Source organism: Gopherus flavomarginatus, chromosome 2 (genome assembly GCF_025201925.1).
Source record: "Gopherus flavomarginatus isolate rGopFla2 chromosome 2, rGopFla2.mat.asm, whole genome shotgun sequence".
NCBI lineage: Eukaryota > Metazoa > Chordata > Testudines > Testudinidae > Gopherus > Gopherus flavomarginatus.
This window is the reverse complement of record NC_066618.1, coordinates 158,296,204-158,315,587: the sequence shown is the minus strand read 5'-3', so window position 1 is coordinate 158,315,587 and position 19,384 is coordinate 158,296,204. Positions and strand designations below refer to the sequence as shown.

At 41.6% G+C, this 19,384-nt stretch overlaps 1 protein-coding gene across 3 annotated transcripts in view; it reads right to left on the bottom strand.

Annotated features, from left to right (window-relative positions):
- The window catches only part of LRRTM4 (leucine rich repeat transmembrane neuronal 4), a 447,797-nt gene extending 429,395 nt beyond the window's left edge, over nucleotides 1-18,402 (bottom strand). For 2 of the 3 annotated variants that reach the window (XM_050940020.1, XM_050940021.1), the window contains exons 1-2: nucleotides 17,719-18,402; nucleotides 14,097-15,643 (exon numbers count right to left, since the gene is read on the bottom strand). In XM_050940020.1, the coding sequence (XP_050795977.1) occupies nucleotides 14,097-15,643; nucleotides 17,719-17,722 (1,551 nt within the window). In that variant the 5' untranslated portion in view covers nucleotides 17,723-18,402. Of the gene's footprint in view, nucleotides 1-14,047; nucleotides 15,644-17,718 lie in introns of all 3 variants that reach the window. The other variant, XM_050940022.1, reaches the window with a different exon arrangement.
- Between the last annotated feature and the right edge of the window lie 982 nt (nucleotides 18,403-19,384).

Sequence of the window (19,384 nt, the reverse complement as noted above, 5' to 3'; positions counted from 1 at the left end):
ACCATATGCTTTGATCGAAGGAGAAGCAATGAGATAAATATGAGACAGGTCAGCTTTTCAAAGCTTTCTTGCTTAATTTCAGCTGCTTGGGTATTTGCCTAATAGCTTACTGTACTGAGAGCAAAATTCAGCCCAGGTTCTGTGCAGCTGTCCACAAACGCAGACCCAGGTGTTGGAAATGAATGGAGGTTATAGTGAAGCAAAGGGCCCTAATCCCTCCTCTACAGCTCAGGGTACGTCTACTCTACAGGATAAATTCGAATTAGCTTAAACCGATTTTATAAAACAGATATTATAAAGTCGATTGTGCGCATCCACACTAGGCAAATTAATTCGGTGGTGTGCGTACGTGGTCCAAGGCTAGCGTCAATTTCTGGAGCAGTGCACTGTGGGTAGCTACTGTAAAATAAAGTTAATAATAAAAATAACGTTGATTTGCGTCCACACTAACCCTAAATCGATATAGTAATATCGATTTTAGCGTTACTCCTCTCGTTTTGTAGGAGTACAGAAATCGATTTAAAGAGCCCTTTAAATCGATATAAAGAGCAGTGTAGTGTGGACGGGTGCAGCGTTAAATCGATTTAACGCTGTTAAAATTGGTTTAACAGCGTAGTGTGGACCAGGCCTCACAGGGGATCAGTCCAGGTTAACATTCATGTGGCACTGGTTCAGGAGCAGACAAAGCTAGGGCAGTTGAATGGTAGGGTGGCCAAACAGCAAGTGTAAAAAATCAGGGCAGGGGTTGGGGGGTAATAGGAGCCTATATAAGAAAAAGACACAAAAATCAGGACTGTCCCTATAAAATCAGGACATCTGGTCACCTTACTGAAGGGTGAGGGAGGTGATAACCTGATTCAAAGATAGACAATTGTGGCAGAAGCAGATGTATGCAGCATTGACTGTGTCATAACTGAAAGTGTATAGGAGTGGAGGCTGACCTGTGAAAGGCCCGATCAAAGATACAGGAATAGCAAAGCTGCACAGGGCTTTGTAGGTGAAGACAAAAATTTTAGGATGAGTCTACACTGCAATTAAAAACCTGCAGCTGGCTTGGGCTCAGACTAAGGAACTGTTTAATTGCAGCATAGACATTCAGGCTTGGGCTGCAGGACCCTGCAAGATGGGAAGCTCCAGAGTTCAGGCTGCAATCTGAGCCCGAACATCCTCAACTAAACAGCTTTGCAGCCCAAGACCCACAAGCCCGAGTCAGCTGTCACAGGCCAGCCGCAGATGTCTAACTGTAGTGTAGGCACACCCTTGGATGAAGAACAAGGAGTCAGTATCAGAGGGGTAGCCGTGTTAGTCTGGATCTGTAAAAGCAGCAAAGAATCCTCTGGCACCTTATAAACTAACAGACGTTTTGGAGCATGAGCTTTCGTGGGTGAATACATGCATCTGAGGAAGTGGTTATTCACCCATGAAAGCTCATGCTCCAAAATGTCTGTTAGTCTATAAGGTGCCACAGGATTCTTTGCTACTTTTAAGGAGTCAGTAGTCTGATATGGTCAGGTCTGGATGATTATTATTATCTGTATTACAGTAGTGCCTAGAGGCTCCAACCAAGATTGGAGCCCCCTTGTTGCAGGTGCTGTAGAAACACATAATGGGAGAGTCCCTGCTGCAAAAAGCGTACAGTCTTCACAGATAAGACAAAGGGTGAGAGGAGAAACAAAAGCATGGACAAGACGTGGCTTATGGTGCAGGTCAATGGCAGATCCAAGAGTAAAATACCCATGACCTGAATTTTTGATTCTTCCTGACAAACTCCCCATAGTTTGGGAACACTTAAATGTAGGGATTTGGCCTAGAACCACCTCTATTAGGAAGATGTAATATATGCCAGTGTTACTGAACTGAAAAGGAATTTGTTTTGTATGTCACTGATAAAAGAAATAATTTAGAAATACCTTTCTTTGTTTCTTTATTTTTAACTGAATATAGAATTAGTGAAAGGAGCCAAGTAGACAGGCATTGAGACTAAGTAGGTGGTATGGGTTGGTAGATAGAGCTCTGGTCTATGACCGAAGAGCACTGAGCTCTATTTCCGGTTCTGCTAGTAGCCTGCTCAGTAACAGTAGGCAAGTGGTAACACTTCTGCACCCCCGTTTTCCTTTCTATAAAATGGGGATAATGCTACTTACGTAAAGTGCTTTGAAAGCTACAAATAGGAAGTACTATATAAAAAGTAGGTATTTTATAGCTATAGAACAGATACAGAATGGGCAACAACTAGTTTAAAAATCCACACAAAAGTCTTGCCAACCATGCGCTTTGCCTGACTCAAAAGGATCACCTGCCACAGGCAGTTCAGACTTCATGGCCACAGGGTCCTTGATCTCTGTGCTGAGACTGCCTATATCAGGAGTTATCAACCTTTTTCTTTCTGAGACGCCCCGCCAACATGCTATAAAAGCTCCATGGCCCACCTGTACCACAACAATTGTTTTTCTCCATATAAAAGCTACAGCTGGCATTTGGGGGTAGCAAGCAGGGCAATTGCCTGGGGGCTCACACCACAAAGGGCACCGTGAAACTAAGTTGCTCAGGTTTCAGCTTCAGTCCCAGGTGCTGGAGCTCAGGGCCCCGGGCTGCAGGCCCTGCATGGTGGGGCTTCAGCTTTCTGCTCCGGGCCCTAGGAAGTCTAACACCAGCCATGCTTGGCAGACCCCCTGAAACCAGTTCGCAGCCTCCCAGGGGCCCCTGGATCCCTGTTTGAGAACCACTGGGCTACATGGCAAATATATATTTAGTCCTCATTATTCCCAGGGACTTGAATATTTGTAGCTGTCATATTTTTAAGACTGAGGTATTTTTTCTTTTCATGTACCTTGTTCTAATGAAACCACTTTAATGCAATGCTTAGAAACCATCTCCCTAATCCAGTTTTCAGTTTTGTTTTGTTTTTCCCCCTTTAAACTACAGGGGACTTTCCAACAAGTTCAGATGATGCTATTAGGAACCATTGTTTAGGTGAAGTAATCTTGACATCAGAGATACTGACTTAAATCACAAAGCTTTTAGGGAGGATTTAAAGCATTTTGAATCACTATGAACGTCCAATGCCCTACCCAATGACATTTCAGCTTACCAGATGGGCTTTATCAGAGGTTTTCAACCTTTTTATTTCTGATCTCTCCCCTCCCCCAATCCCAACGTGTTATAAAAATGCCATGGCCCACCTGTGCCACAACAACTGTTTTTCTGCATATTCAGAAGATCAAAAGCCAGGGCTAGCATTAGGAAGCAGGGCAATTGCCCAGGGCCCTACTCCACAGGCATGGCAGCTGATTATAGATCATCATCCCCTGGCCTTTCCATCCTCCCCCTCATCTTGGATATGCATACAAAGTACCTTCTTTTCAGAGACAGCCTGGCAAGAATACTGCTGAGAGCTTCACCAGTTCGAGCTTTTCACTTCCGTGCATTCTCCCCATGCAGCTTCATGGTAACAAGGCAAAACTAACTCATTACAGAATCCTCCCACATAGGCTGGTACTCCCCAGCCCCCAGCTTCAGATCTTCCCTCCCCAATGACAGCTGTAAACTCGCTGCTAGGTAAAGTGGCAGGAGCTCCTAGGAATTCACTGGGAATTGATCTATTTTGTTTTTTTGTATACACAGAGAGGGCTACAAGCAATCTAGCTTATTTGGCTGCAGCACAGACAGATGTGATAAAAGCTGATTAGTGTCTAAAATGTTTACCACTGCAACCCATCTGTGTTCAGTCCTAAAATACCTGTCTTGAAATGTCCAAGTATCAGGAAGTCAATGGTGCTCTAAACAAAGGATACAGGAATATTTCATGGCAAAATGTTTATCTATAATATGGAGAACTGATCACATATTTATATTATGTAACTCTTGCCTGTAACTCATACAGGATATGATCTACAGATATCTATCAATAGATAATTATCACACACATCCAGAGCTGAGTTTTGAACCCTGGAGTCTCAGCTTCAAAAGTCACATGACTACTACACTTGAGTTAGAAGAAAGATTTTTTAGCTGGGCACAGCTGTTGATCCACAAAGAGGATAAGGGACCCATCTATTAGGACAACTCATTCATGTACAGAAAGACAGCACATTGCACAATGGTAGCTCAGAATCAGAGTTTTAAATGGGGATCTCAAAATTGTCTCAGTCAGAAATACTAACCTGTTAACAGCCCATTTCCAAGTGGCCTGCTGTTCTGGAGACCTCTGCTGGAACGTGCATGTGTCTGGGACACCATTGCTGCATCCCTCATTTGGAAGAACTACTCTGCAATCATCAGGTGGGAATGGTACATGGGAATAACATGAAGCAAACTTCAGCTGGGTTTGTTTTTCTCATTTTCCTGAGAAAGGTAAGGCCCCAGTTACGGCAACAGCAGGACACTACCGTCCATGTTCCAGTCCTTGATGTTAAGGGCATCAGCAGAAATGTGCTCCTGTTAAAATTTCACCACTAGTTTGAAGGCAAGGTTGGGTGCTTTCTTTATTGCTGGTGGAGCGCAGCCTCAGTTTGGATGCTGACGACTCACCCTACATGGATCATGAGAAAGGTCTGAAACCTGAACCTTCGTAGCACAGATCTTTACCGCTTGAGCTACAGAACTAACTTTCTCAATCAGAAACCGTAATAGACTTCTCTTCCGTGGACCAGCCAAAGAAAGGAAGGATGTCTTGTCTGTTACACACAATCATCGTTGCCACTATGAGAAGCAAATGTTAGCCTTTGGCATGGTACAGGTTGTAGAGAGCTCTCAAAAACATTCCTGGGAAGGACAAGTCTCCTGATCCTCCTACGAGGTCTGTAAGCCACATCTCCTCACTCCAGAAGTCAAACTCTGAGCTATACTCAATAGGCCTTCAGGTAGCAGAGGGGTAGCTGTGTTAGTCGGGATCTGTAAAAAGCGACAAAGAGTCCTGTGGCACCTTATAGACTAACAGAAGTATTGGAGCATAGGCTTTCGTGGGTGAATACCCATTTTGTCAGATGCAAGCTTATGCTCCAATACTTCTGTTAGTCTATACGGTGCCACAGGACTCTCTGTCACTTTTTTCAATAGGCCTTATTCTCATTGACACCAAGCCCCCTTTACACCTCACTAACAACATACAGAAGCCATAGAATGGGTGTAAATTACATTTAAATTCACCTCACACTGGCAGGAGCGATGCGGAGCAAATGGGCCATAGTGTCAGTAAGTATCAGGTTCTGCATGTTATTCAAGAACTACATCTGAACAATACTTCCAGCCACAGGACATGTACTAATGAGTTTGTGTGCATTCTTTACAGAAAGCACTTTTATTTTTAAAGGGAAAAACAAACAAACAAACAGGTTCCACAAATTTCACCCTTCTTCTGTGAACATTTTCCCTCTATCCTGAGCTGCATCATGGGCTTAAAATGGAAAAAAAAATGACTTAAAATACTGGCAGCACATCACAGGCTGCAGCAGAGAGAGAGGAAGAAGTGGCAAGAGAGAAAAGGATGTGAGAAATGAAGAGAGCAAGCTGCACAATTCCACCAACACAGGGATTTTTCATGGGTCCCATGCAATGATTATAATAGGAGTGTAGGTAATTTTGTTCTTGGACAAAGCTTTTCCAGTACAGTGTCCTATCTGTTTCATCAGTCCTTACCATGTATAAAACACATGTGGTATTTCTAGTACTAAGAGGGTGGATGATTATAGGAAGAGAAACCACACCAGTGATTTTCCTCTGACCACTGCAGGAATGTTTGATAAGTAGGGTAGGATTTGGCATACTTTGAGAGCTGCATGTTATTTAATTGTCAACCTCTGACTGATAAATATTTGCAAGAGCTTATCAGATGCAACATTGTTAGACAGGAAGGTTTGCCCAGTGGTCAGGGTACCATTATGAACTTGGGACACCTGGGTTCAAATTCCTTGCTCCACCACAGACTTCTTGGAGTATCCTGGGCAAGTTACTGTATGCCTCAATTCCCCATCTGTAAAATGGGGAGAATAGCACTTGCCTCCCTCAAAGGGCTGTTGTGAGATTAAATATCATGAGGTGCTCATATACCTCGCTAATGGGGCCCATGTAAAGTGCCGTGGTCTTCTCTCCAGAGCCTCACCACTAAGAAATGGTCTGTCTACTGGATGATATCTGTAGTATCAAGCCTTTTCCTGTGGGAAGAGGCAGAGAGGTGTCTGCCATAGGACACCATCTTGAGCAACTTCTCCTCATGCATTTATGCTTTAAAAAAAAAAACAAGAAACTCTTCTTTGCAATTGAAGGCCCCATTATTTCAGACTCGCATTTTTCATTCAGCTTTATACAAAAGGAAACAAACGACAGAATGGGATTTCCAGGGGCTCAGCAGTGCACACAGTTTGGGCCAGATTTTTAGAAGAGAGTTCAGCTCCCACTTAAATTCCTCAACAAGGGCCTAATGAGATTCTCAAAAGAGTTCTATACCCAGGAACTGCCAATGTGGGACATATGGCCAGATGGTCAGTAGCATGCTGAGCACTTTTGAAAATCTGGCCACTTACTATGATGCTTAAGCAGGAGCTGAGCTCATTTAAAAACATGGCCTCATTTGTAAACACTGAGCAACTGAATATCTGGTCCAGAGCATGTATAACTACAGATCCCTCCCTAGTGTGTTGTTGACATTCTAATGCATAAACTTCAGTTCTCAAAGCACCAATTCCTACAGCTGGGCCAAATCCTGAGGACTTTTCCAAGGCTTACCCTATCCTCACCCAGATGATCTTCCAACTCGTTTGAGCCTGAGATCATCTGCTTGCTGCTGTACCCTACAAAATTAAATATTCTCACCTCCTTCATATAATCCAGCACTTATACATTGAAACATTTTTCACAGGAAATATTTCATTAAAGAAAACCACATTATTTTTCTCCTCATTCGATTTCCTTATGCAAACACAGAGCCTTTTCAAGAGCATCTGCATTCAGCTGGAAGTGAAGTTTCACCATTTGCACTAGTGAACATGACACATGCAGTGGGGAAGATGGCAGGCTAATCATAATTAGCAGGAAAAGACCAGGAGGCACAACAGTTGAATGGGGATGCAAGGAATATAAATTCATTATGTCCATCCTCAGATAAGCCAACAAATATTAATCATAAAGGGAATTATCATCTTTGGTCATGTCTGGAATGATGCCTCAAATGGGTTCCAGTATACAACACAGCTTCCTTGCCCCAGTCATTTCTTGCCCCTCTCATTTCTATGCCGTGCTCTAGGTATGCAATACCCTTCTTGTCCCATTTCCCCAAGCCACTATTCTCTCTGCAGTCAAGCCCTTGCTAAAGTTTCCCTCCACAAGAAGCAAACAAACAAGAATTAAGAGCAACAATTGTTTAAAGCTCTACAAGTTATTCCTTTCTTGGGGTTTTCCATCGTGTTCCATTTTCTGTTTTATGCCATGATCCTACAAAGGCACATCTTTTTCATGATATATGTGAGGAATCTCACTGATGCCAAGTTAAGCACACATTAAAATCTCTGCAGAATTACCACCTCAGATTGCAATAGGACCTTAATATTTGTGTTTTATATAAAACACTGTTGGTGCTTAAATAAATAGATAGTAAATGTCACTAGCATGTCAACATTTCCTTCTGAATTAGGCTTAAAAGGCACAGGCCCATAGTGTCTCAACCTGTGCGCATGCATTAGGATTCTTATAGTGAATCTATCCTTTCCCAATGGCAAGAGAAGAGGAGGTAAAATTCTGGATGGGTATTATTTAATGTGACTGGTTTAGTATGTATAATTGAAAATGACAAATGCCTTGGGCTTTCACCCCAGTGAAAGGCACAGCAGCATAATACAGATGATTATCTTCTATCTGAACAGGTGGATTTGTTTGTCAACTGATGAAATGTGGTTAGACTCCAAAGAGAATGTGCAAAAGTGGTACTGTGGGGTTCTAAGTCAATTATGTCTCAACGTTTTCCACATCAGCTGTGCTCAGTTTACAATGAAAATATATATAAAACTGCCGCCTTGCAAACTTGCCCTGAGATTCATAAGTCAAGTTGGGTTCTTCCCTTCTCAGACATCACTGTATATTGTGCAGGCCAAATGAAGCCTTTATTTACTACCATGTGACCCCAGAATCTTAAAATTATTCCCCTTGTGACACTTAAGCAGTCCTGTGTGCCTTCAATGGGCTAAGGAGGGACATGGATCAGAGTTCATGTTGTACTCCCTCTATCACCACGAGCCCGGTCAAGCTAATGCTTCAACCAACGGACCAAGTTTGGTGATGAATCCCGGTCACGTGCCACCCGAGGCACATTGTGCATAAGCTAAGAAGAAAAATGGGATAAGATCATCTACCTCACTGGAACTCCAGGAACATCTTTCTTGAAGATGCACAAGAACGAATAGACTCAAGTTCACTCAGTGATAGCTGCATTACCATTGCATGGCTAACAGGAGTAAAAAGCAGTAAAGTCTTGGTTTTGTCACCAAAGAAAGCAGAAAGGTCTCTTACATGGTGGGGCAGACCTGATGAGGCTATTTTTACATAAGAACTTAAACTTATCTTTAAAAATAAGATTCTTTACTCTTTACAGAGGTTTTTGCTAGCCAGAATTAAGTTGGTTATTAAAGGTTAATTTCATTCATAAGAACATAGGAACAGCCATACTGGGTCAGACCAAAGGTCCATCTAGCCCAGTATCCTGTCATCTGACAGTGACCAATGCCAGGTGCCTCAGAGAGAATGAACAGAACAAGTCATCATCATGTGATCCATCCCTTGCAGCTCATTCACAGCTTCTGGCAAACAAAGGCTAGGGACACCATCCCTGCTAACAGCAGATGATGACCCTATCCCTCCATGAACTTATTCCTGCATAGAAATCCTGCACTAGGCCTGCATAGATCACTTATTTTTCAGAGGGGCAGCCATGTTAGTCTGGATCTGTAAAAGCAGCAAAGAATCCTGTGGCACCTTATAGACTAACAGACGTTTTGGAGCATGAGCTGGCTGACGAAGTGGGTATTCACCCACGAAAGCTCATGCTCCAAAACGTCTGTTAGTCTATAAGGTGCCACAGGATTCTTTGCTGCTTTTGTATCACTTATGTTATGTCCAATAGATTGCCTATTTCCAGGGCTAAAATGCAACTTAACTGGCACACAGGCCTTGTGTTAAGTACCTGCACAGGGCGTGAGGTGCAGTAGGTGAAGAAACTTCTGCTAGAAGTGGGGTTTTTGTTTGGTTTTGTTTTTTGTAGCAAGGTTCCAGCTCAAAATATATTTGCATGGGACATGTTACGTGTATCATAATACAGTGTGGCTGATCAAATTGCCTTTTCACTGTAGAGGTGTGAACAGTAGCGTACAAATGAGAGAGATGAAGTATGTGCACACACAGGTGCACACTGCAAATGCCAAAGGAAGCTAGCTGCAGCCTGCTAACAGAGTGGTATGAGCCAAAATTATAAGCCTTGGCAGACAGCTAAATGGAACACTTTGGGCCAGGTGTAACCAATTATATGCCACTGATCCCAGTGGAGTTGCACCCATTTATAACAGGTTTGAATTTGACTCTATATTTGTAAAACTAGAGGTAATTCTCCTTGTTTCACTTAAACAAACAAACAAAGACCATTTTGAAAATGTGGCTGTGCAATTTACTTCCCTATTTGCAAGATACGTTTCTGATTCTGTACAGCACTTAAGAATATGCACTGCTTTTAGAGTGACCAGAAAGCAACTGTGAAAATTCAGGACAGGGGTGGGTGGTAATAGGAGTCTATATAAGAAGACGACCCAAAAATCGGGACTGTCTCTATAAAATCGGGCCATCTGTCACCCTAACTACATATGCATAGTCCTGCTGAAGTCAATGCATCTCCTGATCTGCTTCATTGCTCTGCTACATTAGGGCCTAAATGAGTACCCAGGTGCCATGTGTCAGTGCCAGTTATGTATGAGCAAATATGGAATCTTTATCTGTAGTTTGGCTGGATGTGTCTAATTATGGGCTCCATACAGCAAAAGCAACAAGTGACCCTGCAGAGCCTACACAGCCCTAGCCCAGGCTTGGAAATCATCTACTGACTCCCAGTGTTAGAACATGCCAGCACATTCCTCAAGTTATAATGCAATGAGATAGTTAATTCAGCATTTCCTTCCTGCAACACACACATATTTTCAAGTGTGGAGATGGCTGCTTTTGCTTCTGAGGGTTTTTGGAGGCAGACAAAGATTTACAGAAAAAAAACAGTAAAATCAATATAAAAAGTTAAGCAACTTCAATGTGTCCTTAAAAATACTAGCACTTTATTATGAGAACTTGACCTTCTTTTTCCTCTAAATCTTTCTTCTTTGTGAAAGCTGAACTTGAGCACAAGGAATGAGCCAGTCAGACCTGTGGGAAATGACAGCCCAGAGTTATGACTCTCTCTCCTTTACAAAATATGAGTCCTTTCAGAAGTATATCTGCCTGAGTATTTAATTATTAATAATATATTCCATTCCCATTTCCTCCCAATTATGAAATCTTTTATTGCTTAAGATACTATGATTTTTATTTCCAATTTATAAGTACTGCAGGGTGCATATCCACCCTTTTACAAGTGGAACCTGGTAGCTATGGAGACGAAGAATGTTCAATCCAAGCTGAGGACAGTATTTCAGCAGGGACTTATGGATGCTACATGTGTCTTCAATGATCAGGTGCTTTAATGTCTCCCTGAGTCTTCTGTACTAAAACAACTAATGTTCAGTAAGTTGTTGTGCAAATACAGGGCCAGATTGCCAGCAACGGTAAAATGAAGTAGCTCTATGGATTTCAATGTAGCGTCACTGATTAACATCAGCTGATTATCAGGCCCATAAACTACACGGTCTATCTTGCAAACATTCACGTGCTTTACTCACATGAGCAGAAGCACCAAAGCAAATTCACCTGAAGTCAGAGAGTAGCGCTCCCTGGCACTAGGTGCTACATAGGCAATAACAAAAAGGCAGCCCCTGCCCCAAACAACTTACAATCCAAGTATAAGACGAGAGACGATAGCGACAAGAAGAGATGTAAGAAACAGAGAGATAGAGCCCATGAAAACAGCAAGACATTAATGATTAGCAGGAAAAGCAGCAGCTGCTACACACCAGTTGCCCAGCCATTGTCTGGTGTGTTATTGGCATCACAACACAGGTGAGCTTTAAGGAGAGATTGAGATTAGAACTGTTCACATGAACAAAGGTTATTAATGTCTTTGGAAGAGCATGACCCATGTGATTAACTGCGGTCAACCCTTTGGATGGCTGAAATAACAAGTCTCATCATGAATGTAGGGCAAGATTTTCAGCCTAGCTTCACTGAAGTTAATGGATCTACACCAATTTACATCAGCTAGAGTCTGGCCTGTTGATAGTTCCTCTACCAAACTGACCGTGGATTCTCCTGTGACATTGTCCTCTTTAATACTCTTCAAGACTGGATTGTTATTTAGTGGTTAAAAAATATCACTCATCCAACTAAGCAGGAAAAACTGGCTAACATTTTCCCTCTTGGCCTTGTAAGCCCTGACTTCCATTTAAATGGTCCTCAATATATAGGGTCAAATTCTGCTCCCATTTATATACGTTCAAATCAGAACTAACTAGTTCTTCCAGATTTGCAATGGTGTAACAGAACAGAATTCAGCCCAAAAAGCATAATATTCATAAAGGTCCTACCCTATCTTATATCCAAAGGGAAAACTATAGGTCAGATCCAGAATCTGATCCAATATATCTACACTTTTCCAGTGCACACATTTAGGACTCAGAATATTCTCTAGTACCTAAAACACAAAAATGGTTTCCAGGAATTACAGCGCCAGATCCTCAGCTGATAAAAATGCATGTAGTTCTACTGTAGGCAGTATAGCTGCATTGACTTACAGGAGCTGAAAATCTAGCTCACTATGTGAGACTGCATTTAAAGACAGTGCAAATGTTGCAGTTAAATGCATTTGTATAAAATGTCATCACTGTTTATATGCATCTGAATGTCTATAGTTTGATTATCAGTTATAAAAGCCTTCTAAATGCAGGATAAGATTTGAAAATGTGTTGTCAAAATGTCAATATGTTGCATTTGCCATCTTTTATAACAAACACTGGAAAGGCAAATGGTTTTAAAATCTTGCTTAAATTATTTTTCTTAGCAAAGCAATCAGTTGTATCAACCAGATACTAAAACAATGTATTGTAGGCAGGTGACCTCTGTTTGGTTTATAGCAGCCTCACCATGGCCTGACATTCTCTCAGCCTTTAATTTTGCGTTAAGATCAACTTCAGCATGAAGAAATTATGCCATATAAGCCCTGTGTTAATTGCCAGAGAAGACCCACACCTTTCAATTTCTATGCCATGATTTCACACCAGTATAATTTATTTTCAAACCTAAAACGACTTCAGACTTATAGCATCTGCTATGCACTAATGCCGTTATAGTAATTCCTTTGATTTCAGTAGGCTTTGAATCAGGCCTTAGAGGTATCTAATTCTCCTCTGAGTTACTCTGGTGTAAATAAAAATGAATGTCACTGAAGTTAATGGAACTACACTGCTATAAAACCTGTGAGAGAACAGAATTAGACCTTGTGAGTCAAATTGCACTCCTAGTGACCACGGAGTGCAAACCCAGAGTATTTCCACTGACTTCAGTCGTTTTCCACTGGTGTTGCAGACAGCAGAATTTGCACTTCCTTTCTCAATTAATTTTGATGGCAATGATGGATATAACAGGTCATTCATTTTCAGCTGGGATGTTGCTCTAAGAAAAATAACCATGAATCACAGCCTTTCACTTTTTCTCATCAGCGTCTTTTAGGCCAACATGCTCCAAAAGCAAGTAGTGATTTTGGATGCCCAACTTGAGACACAATAAAGCGGTGCTATTTTCAGGAAGTGCAGAATAATTAGCCTCTAAAAATCAGGCCCTTGGAAAGTGTCTCCAGTTGGTCACCAGAATCACTATCGACTTTTAAAAATACTTGGCCTTAATCTTTAAACATGTGTGGTTTCCAAAGAGACTGGCCAAACTCTATTCTGATTTCAACCTGACCCACTGACATCAGTGGAAATATGAGGGATGTGAATCAGGCACAATACACACTTAACATTTCCTGTTCAGGTCTCCACAACAACAATGGTCCGCCATTGTTTTAATACCAGTAGAGTGCACACAACATTAAGTTACCAAGTTTTATTTGCTAATAGGACACACTGTAATTGCCTAAATCTTTTTTACCAAGTATAAAGGAGCAGTGGTGATCAAAAGCAATGCCCCTTTTTATTTATCCCTGTTCAAATAATTACAGAAAATGTCTATGACAGCTCAAATTTAAGCTGACAAAGTTTAAGAACATGGGACACAGACGATGGCTATTCCTGCCTGTATCTACCAAACGCTCAGAGCCAAAGTGATATCTGGCGTAAGAGGGTAGAACTCTCAGTGGATACACCTCAATTGTGGTCAAGAAAGTTTACAGCAAAAATAGCAGGCTCTTGCAAATGTATCTTTCAACTTGGGTCTTTTTCATGACCCCAGTTCATCAAAGCACATAAGCAAGTGCTTAAATCCATCAGTATTCAGCAAAGGAGTGCTTAACTATAATGGTGCCATTGTGCTTATATGGTCTGCTGCATCAGGGACCAAATGTGGAAATGTTAGTAACAAGTTTAAACAGCATCATCTTTATGAGTCCATTTTTGTGATGTGATCTGGCATAAACTCGGATATAAACACATTTTTAGTCCATCCACTAGTCCATCTGCCCTGTCAAATAGCAGTGTAAAAGCGGTACATGCAAGAGGAGAATCGGGCCTCAGATGCCTTTAATATGGCTGTTTATTCCAACTTAATCTCACCCTTGAATGAACTTCTTTCAAGTTTAAACTATTGAAAATAGCCACCGTCACTTCCCTGATTGTTGTAATTTAATTAAATAACCTTTCAGACTGGGCAAAGCCAAAAGGAAAAAGGCTCATTAATCTTTCTAGTGATTAGAAACACCTCAAGAGCTTCAAACATTTACCTCTCCTTCTCAGCAGCTGAAATGGTTTTAGGAGGATCATGGTTCATACCTCACATTCCCTGGAGCCAGAGATGGTATATGTGCAGGGCCCAGATCCATTAACTGATACATCCATGGTCTCAGAGTTTGTCGGCTTGTAGTCCACGTAATACTCCTGTAAAGGGGAGTTCATTTGCCTTTCGGACTCTCTGGCCTTTTTCCTGCGCCTCTTCATGAGAGAGTGTTGCTGCAGTTGTTTCATGCTGGCTGGGTACCGCTTCCAAGACACATAGATAACCAATAAAATCATAGCCACTGAAAGAAAGAGGGCGACACTCCCAGCAATGATTTTATGAAAGGAAACATGCTCATACTCTGGTTCTGCTCCAGGTGTTGGTAAGTCTGGAGAAGGAGTGGGCATCACAGAGGTCATTTGATTGTTTTCCAGTTTGGAAATGGTAGGTTTGGGGACAAAGAGAGGTCTCTGGGGAGTTTTAGGTGGCTGGTATGATCTTTCAGTGACCACAACCTGGATTTCGGCACAGATATTATAGGTTTCCACAGCATCGCTCACCTTTTCGCCCTGGATTTGCTTAGGGCCCGCGCATATCATAGTGCTTTCTTTATTTCCCTTGAAATTCTTAAGCCAAGTAACAAGAGGGCAAATGCTTCGAGTACATTCCCACATATTTCCGGACAGAGTGATGGATATTAGTGAGATCCACGCATTGACAGTCTCCTGAGAGATGTTGGTGAGTTTGTTGGAATCCAAGTTCAGCTTTTGTAGGTTGGGCAGGCATTTGAAGGTCCCAGGTTCTATCCCAGTGATGTCATTCCCCGATAAATCCAAGTTGTGCAAGGAACTCCAAGTCCATGTTAGCCCTTGGTTAATAGACCGGATCCTATTCCATTGCAAATAAATAGAGCGGAGGTTGAAGAGGCGTGGAAAGTGGGCAAAGTTGATCTTCGAAAACTGATTGTGCTCCAAGTGGAGCTCTGTTAGCTTCAAGAGGCCAGCAAAAGCATTACGGGATAAACTCCGCAGACGGTTGTAGCCCAAATCCAGAAAATCGAGATTTCGGCAATCTTGAAAAACTCTGATTGGCACAGTTTTCAATGAGTTCGACCGCAAGTGCAAGATCAAGAGTTTGCGAAGGCCCTTAAATTGCTCAGATTGCAACACCTGTAACTTGTTGTAAGAAAGGTCCAGATTGCGGAGATTGGGGACAGAGTGAAATGTTTTGTTGTGCAGATGGGTAATTTTGTTGGAGCTCAGAATTAATTCCTTCAGCCGACGGATCCCCTGAAACGCATCCTCGTCTACGGAGCTGATGTAATTATGATCAAGATAAAGCCATATGAGTTGATTTAGACCTGCAAACTGATTTGATTTAAGCTTCTGGATGCTGTTGTACCGTAGCGATAAGCCTTGAGACCCTCCAGAAATATTCTGAGGGATATCTCTGAATGCATGTGATTCACAGTACACAATTTTGCCATCACATCTGCAGTTCTTGGGGCAAGCTCGCTGAGCCCCTGCGAGCATAAGAAACAGCACCGTAGGCAGTAGCACTAACACCACAGTCATGCCTCTCAGCTGCTTAATTAAATGGAAACCTACAATATTAAAAAGAAGACAAATGTCCATTGTAAAGCTATTAAAATAAATCATCAGCAGATTACTAATGTCAATGGGGTTTCTGCTAAGGCATTAGTGGTAGAGAGTTGATTTGAAGACAACCTGTTTGGCTCCTTTCTTGCAATGTTTGTTGTATAAATGTCTGGTTTTTTTGAGTTCCTATCCTACCTTCCCTCACACCCCCACCGCTCTTGTTATTCAATTACTTTTGTGTGATTTATGACCCCTTCGGATGACTGGGAACCTATTTGCTAGTCACTTGTTCTCCTGTACATCAGCACTCTTCGTAGCTGGTATAGCCTTATCATTAGAAGCTGAGGCTTTAGCAATACACGTATTTGTCAAGTCACTGTGCTGAATTCACTGTACTATTGGAAAAGGAAATGAGAGACAGCTTCTGGTAGTTCAACAAGTAAAATGTTCCTTAATAAACCCAACTGCATGTAAATCTTTCGTAGTCCAGTCCCAAACAATTAATATAAAATAAGAGCTACAGCAAGCAGGCCAATATATAATAAAGTTTGTCCCTTGCCTTTAACATGGTGTCTTTATTGCATAATGGAACATTAGATGTAAGCATTACCGAACAGCATTCTGAATAATACTTCTGCGACTGCATTTCAGGGACTTCTCATTTCCATACATGTAAACATAACACAAACATATATGTGTATCTATCTCATATAACGTCCATACTGGACCAAGATATCATGCTGATAGTTTCATTAACATTCATATGTCATGATAAAATGATCATGATTAAAATATATGTGCATATTTATTCATGCATAACTAACCAATGTATAAATAGATAATACTATATATGGGTAGATTGTATACACTGTATGTAAATATATATACACTTATATAGGAATGTTGCCTTAAGAGCAGCAAAAACTATGAAGTTTAAAGAGTGAAACTTGAATCTGAATCCCCCTCCTCTTTGCTGCTGATTTTAATCCTTTGCACTTCAGATGTCAGATTGGTTATTCGGTATTAATGCTGTTATGTGAGCACAGTCACATTTTCTACATTGTCTGAATAATCATGAGAAGAGGTATCAGAAAATCCAACACACACACATAGGCGCGCACACTTTCTCAAAGGTTGTAATAATTTTGGGACCACCAGCTCTCTCCAGAGTTGTAATCTTACTCACAATTAGGCTGCTTTCTTCCATCAGGAGAATTTATTTCCTCTATAAATAGTGGCTTTATTATTTGTGTGCACATTTCTCTCTCTCTCACACACACACAAACACACACACACACACACACACACACTCTCTCTCAAATACTGTTCTGCAGTTATTTGCTTTTATGGCCAATTTTAAACCAAGAGGCAATCAGAGCAAGAATTCTTAATCCAAAAAGCCCCTATGTGTCTCTGCCTTTCACTTTAATGGCTAGGTTTTTAATTTAAATCCTGATCTTTCACTATTCTTTATGTGCCAACAGCAACACAGAAATATGTTTGAGCTATTATAGATTGGAGTGAGAGTGGGAGTGATAAACCTGTCACACTTGAAAAAATAAGGCTGGCAAATGACTGCTGGAAATCTAGCAGTTACGTTAGGGATATCTTTTCAGATATCCAGTGAGCCGTCTCAAAACCACCTAAAAAACAAAATCCATTACCCCTCCCCCCACCACACCCGCTCCTCACAAGCTGCAAAGTGTTAAACATCCTTCCTGACAGCCTGCGTAAGAGATCTACAGGCTTATTTAATATGAATATAAACCCAGAAGAAATCCTATGTACTTATCTATGTATGTAGAGGTGTGTGGGTGGGTTGTATAGATTGTGAATGTACTTTGCACAGTCCTTAACTCAGTGCATGCATTTAATTAATTACAGATAAAAACACTGCAGGAGGAAAGAAGGGGGAAACATGATCTAAAAATATAATAGCAAGTACAGTGAGTCACCTGGCAAAGAAATGCACTGCTGCTGTTTAGATTGTCCTCCCTCTTGTAACAGCTAATAATCTGACTGAAAAATATACTGTACAGTTACAACTGTGCTAAGAAGGATTCAACAAAAGTTCACTTACCCATCCTTTTGTCATCCACAAATATGTCCCCTTTTTCTTCCTCCAACTGATTTCTCCTCTGTCTCACTCTTGCTTTTGTGTTTTGTTTTGTTTTTTTAAATTGGTCTCATTTCTTTAAACCATTGCAACCTTCATGTCACAGCACAGCTGCCAGTCACATCACCACCATCCAGCGTGCATGCCAGTAACCCACACAAAGTTCCCTAGAGAGGACAAGCAAGAATTTTGGGGATGAGGGAAGGAAGGGATGGGGAAGGGGATGGGGGTGGGGAAGACAGGACTAGGGATGGGGGTACAGAGGAGATCGGGTGGGACCCTAAGCTCTCAGAGCCATTGTATAAGTCTGTAGAGAACCGACAGCATTAACTGGCAATCTGCATGTAAAAGCAATAGCACACCATGAAGGTAAGCCAACTTCTCTGGGAGGAATAAGAAAATCTTCGCCGGTACCTAGCATCCCTTATTCTGCTGCCTTTTGCCATTCCCAGACACAGCAATCCATCTTCCAGCTCTCCAGTTCTTGAAGCAAACAGGCCTCCTGCGCTGTATAAGATGAGCCCAGTTTAAAAGCTATGCAGGATAGGTTTATCCATTTAGCTGGTCAGGATTAAAGTGTTTTGTAGCTGTGCTGAGAGGCAGCTCTTGTCTAATTCAGAAGGCTTTCCAGAGAGTGATGATGCTCTGGAGCTTGTTGGTGCTAATGTTCTAGTTTGCGATACACTGAGTGCCCTCCACTGGAGAAAACAGATCGCACATTAAAGGCATGAACAAGTGATCCTGTCATTGCTATGCAGACTTTCCCCTTTCAGAAAAGAAAATTAAAGACACAGATTACTTCTCTGCCCTCTCGTCCCCCACCCCATCTCCCTGCCTAAATTATTAAATGTTGATGCCATGGTTTTCTTGCAGTGACTGTAAAAGACTAAATAAAACACTTGTTTCCTGCATATTTAGCAAGCTGCATGCTCTAAAAAAAAATCCTTCTAACCTGAATATTTTTCTTGTGCAAATTATAAATTGTTTTATTTTCTTTATTCAGCAGGGGAATAGGTGGGGAGGGGTAGGGGAGGGGATACTTGCAGATTTAAAATGAAAGTGGTTTTAAAGGGGCCAGGCAGGGGCTGTGAAATATACAAGTCAATCATCCACAAAGGGAATTTAATTAAAAGTGCCACATTACAATGTAAATATATTGATTTTTTTTTCTTTCCTTAAGTAGGTTAATTGCTTTTTGTCAGAAAAATATTAAGTTCACTATCCAGTGCAGGGATAGAGATGCATAGTTATTGATACTTTATCCCCCATTCTCATACCTTTTTCAGATTCAAAAGCAGTGTGGTGCAGCAGATAGGGTACTGGATTGGGACTCAGGAGACCCGGTTCCTACTCTCAACTCTATCACTGACCTCCTGTGTGACCTTGCGCACATCACGTCTGTGACTATGTTTCCTCTCCCACCCTTTGTGTACCATGTCTATTTAGGGTTTCATATGCCTTCCATGTAAAAGGTGGGACAGAGTCATAGGATGGTACCCACCTGAGGTGCCCTCCTACACCACAGCATGAGGGTGACTGCCTCCGTTTCCCCTTCCTTTTGCCCATGAAAGGATCACTGTTTCTCAGTATCTGATACAAAGCCCATCTCTGGACATAACGTATTGCTGTA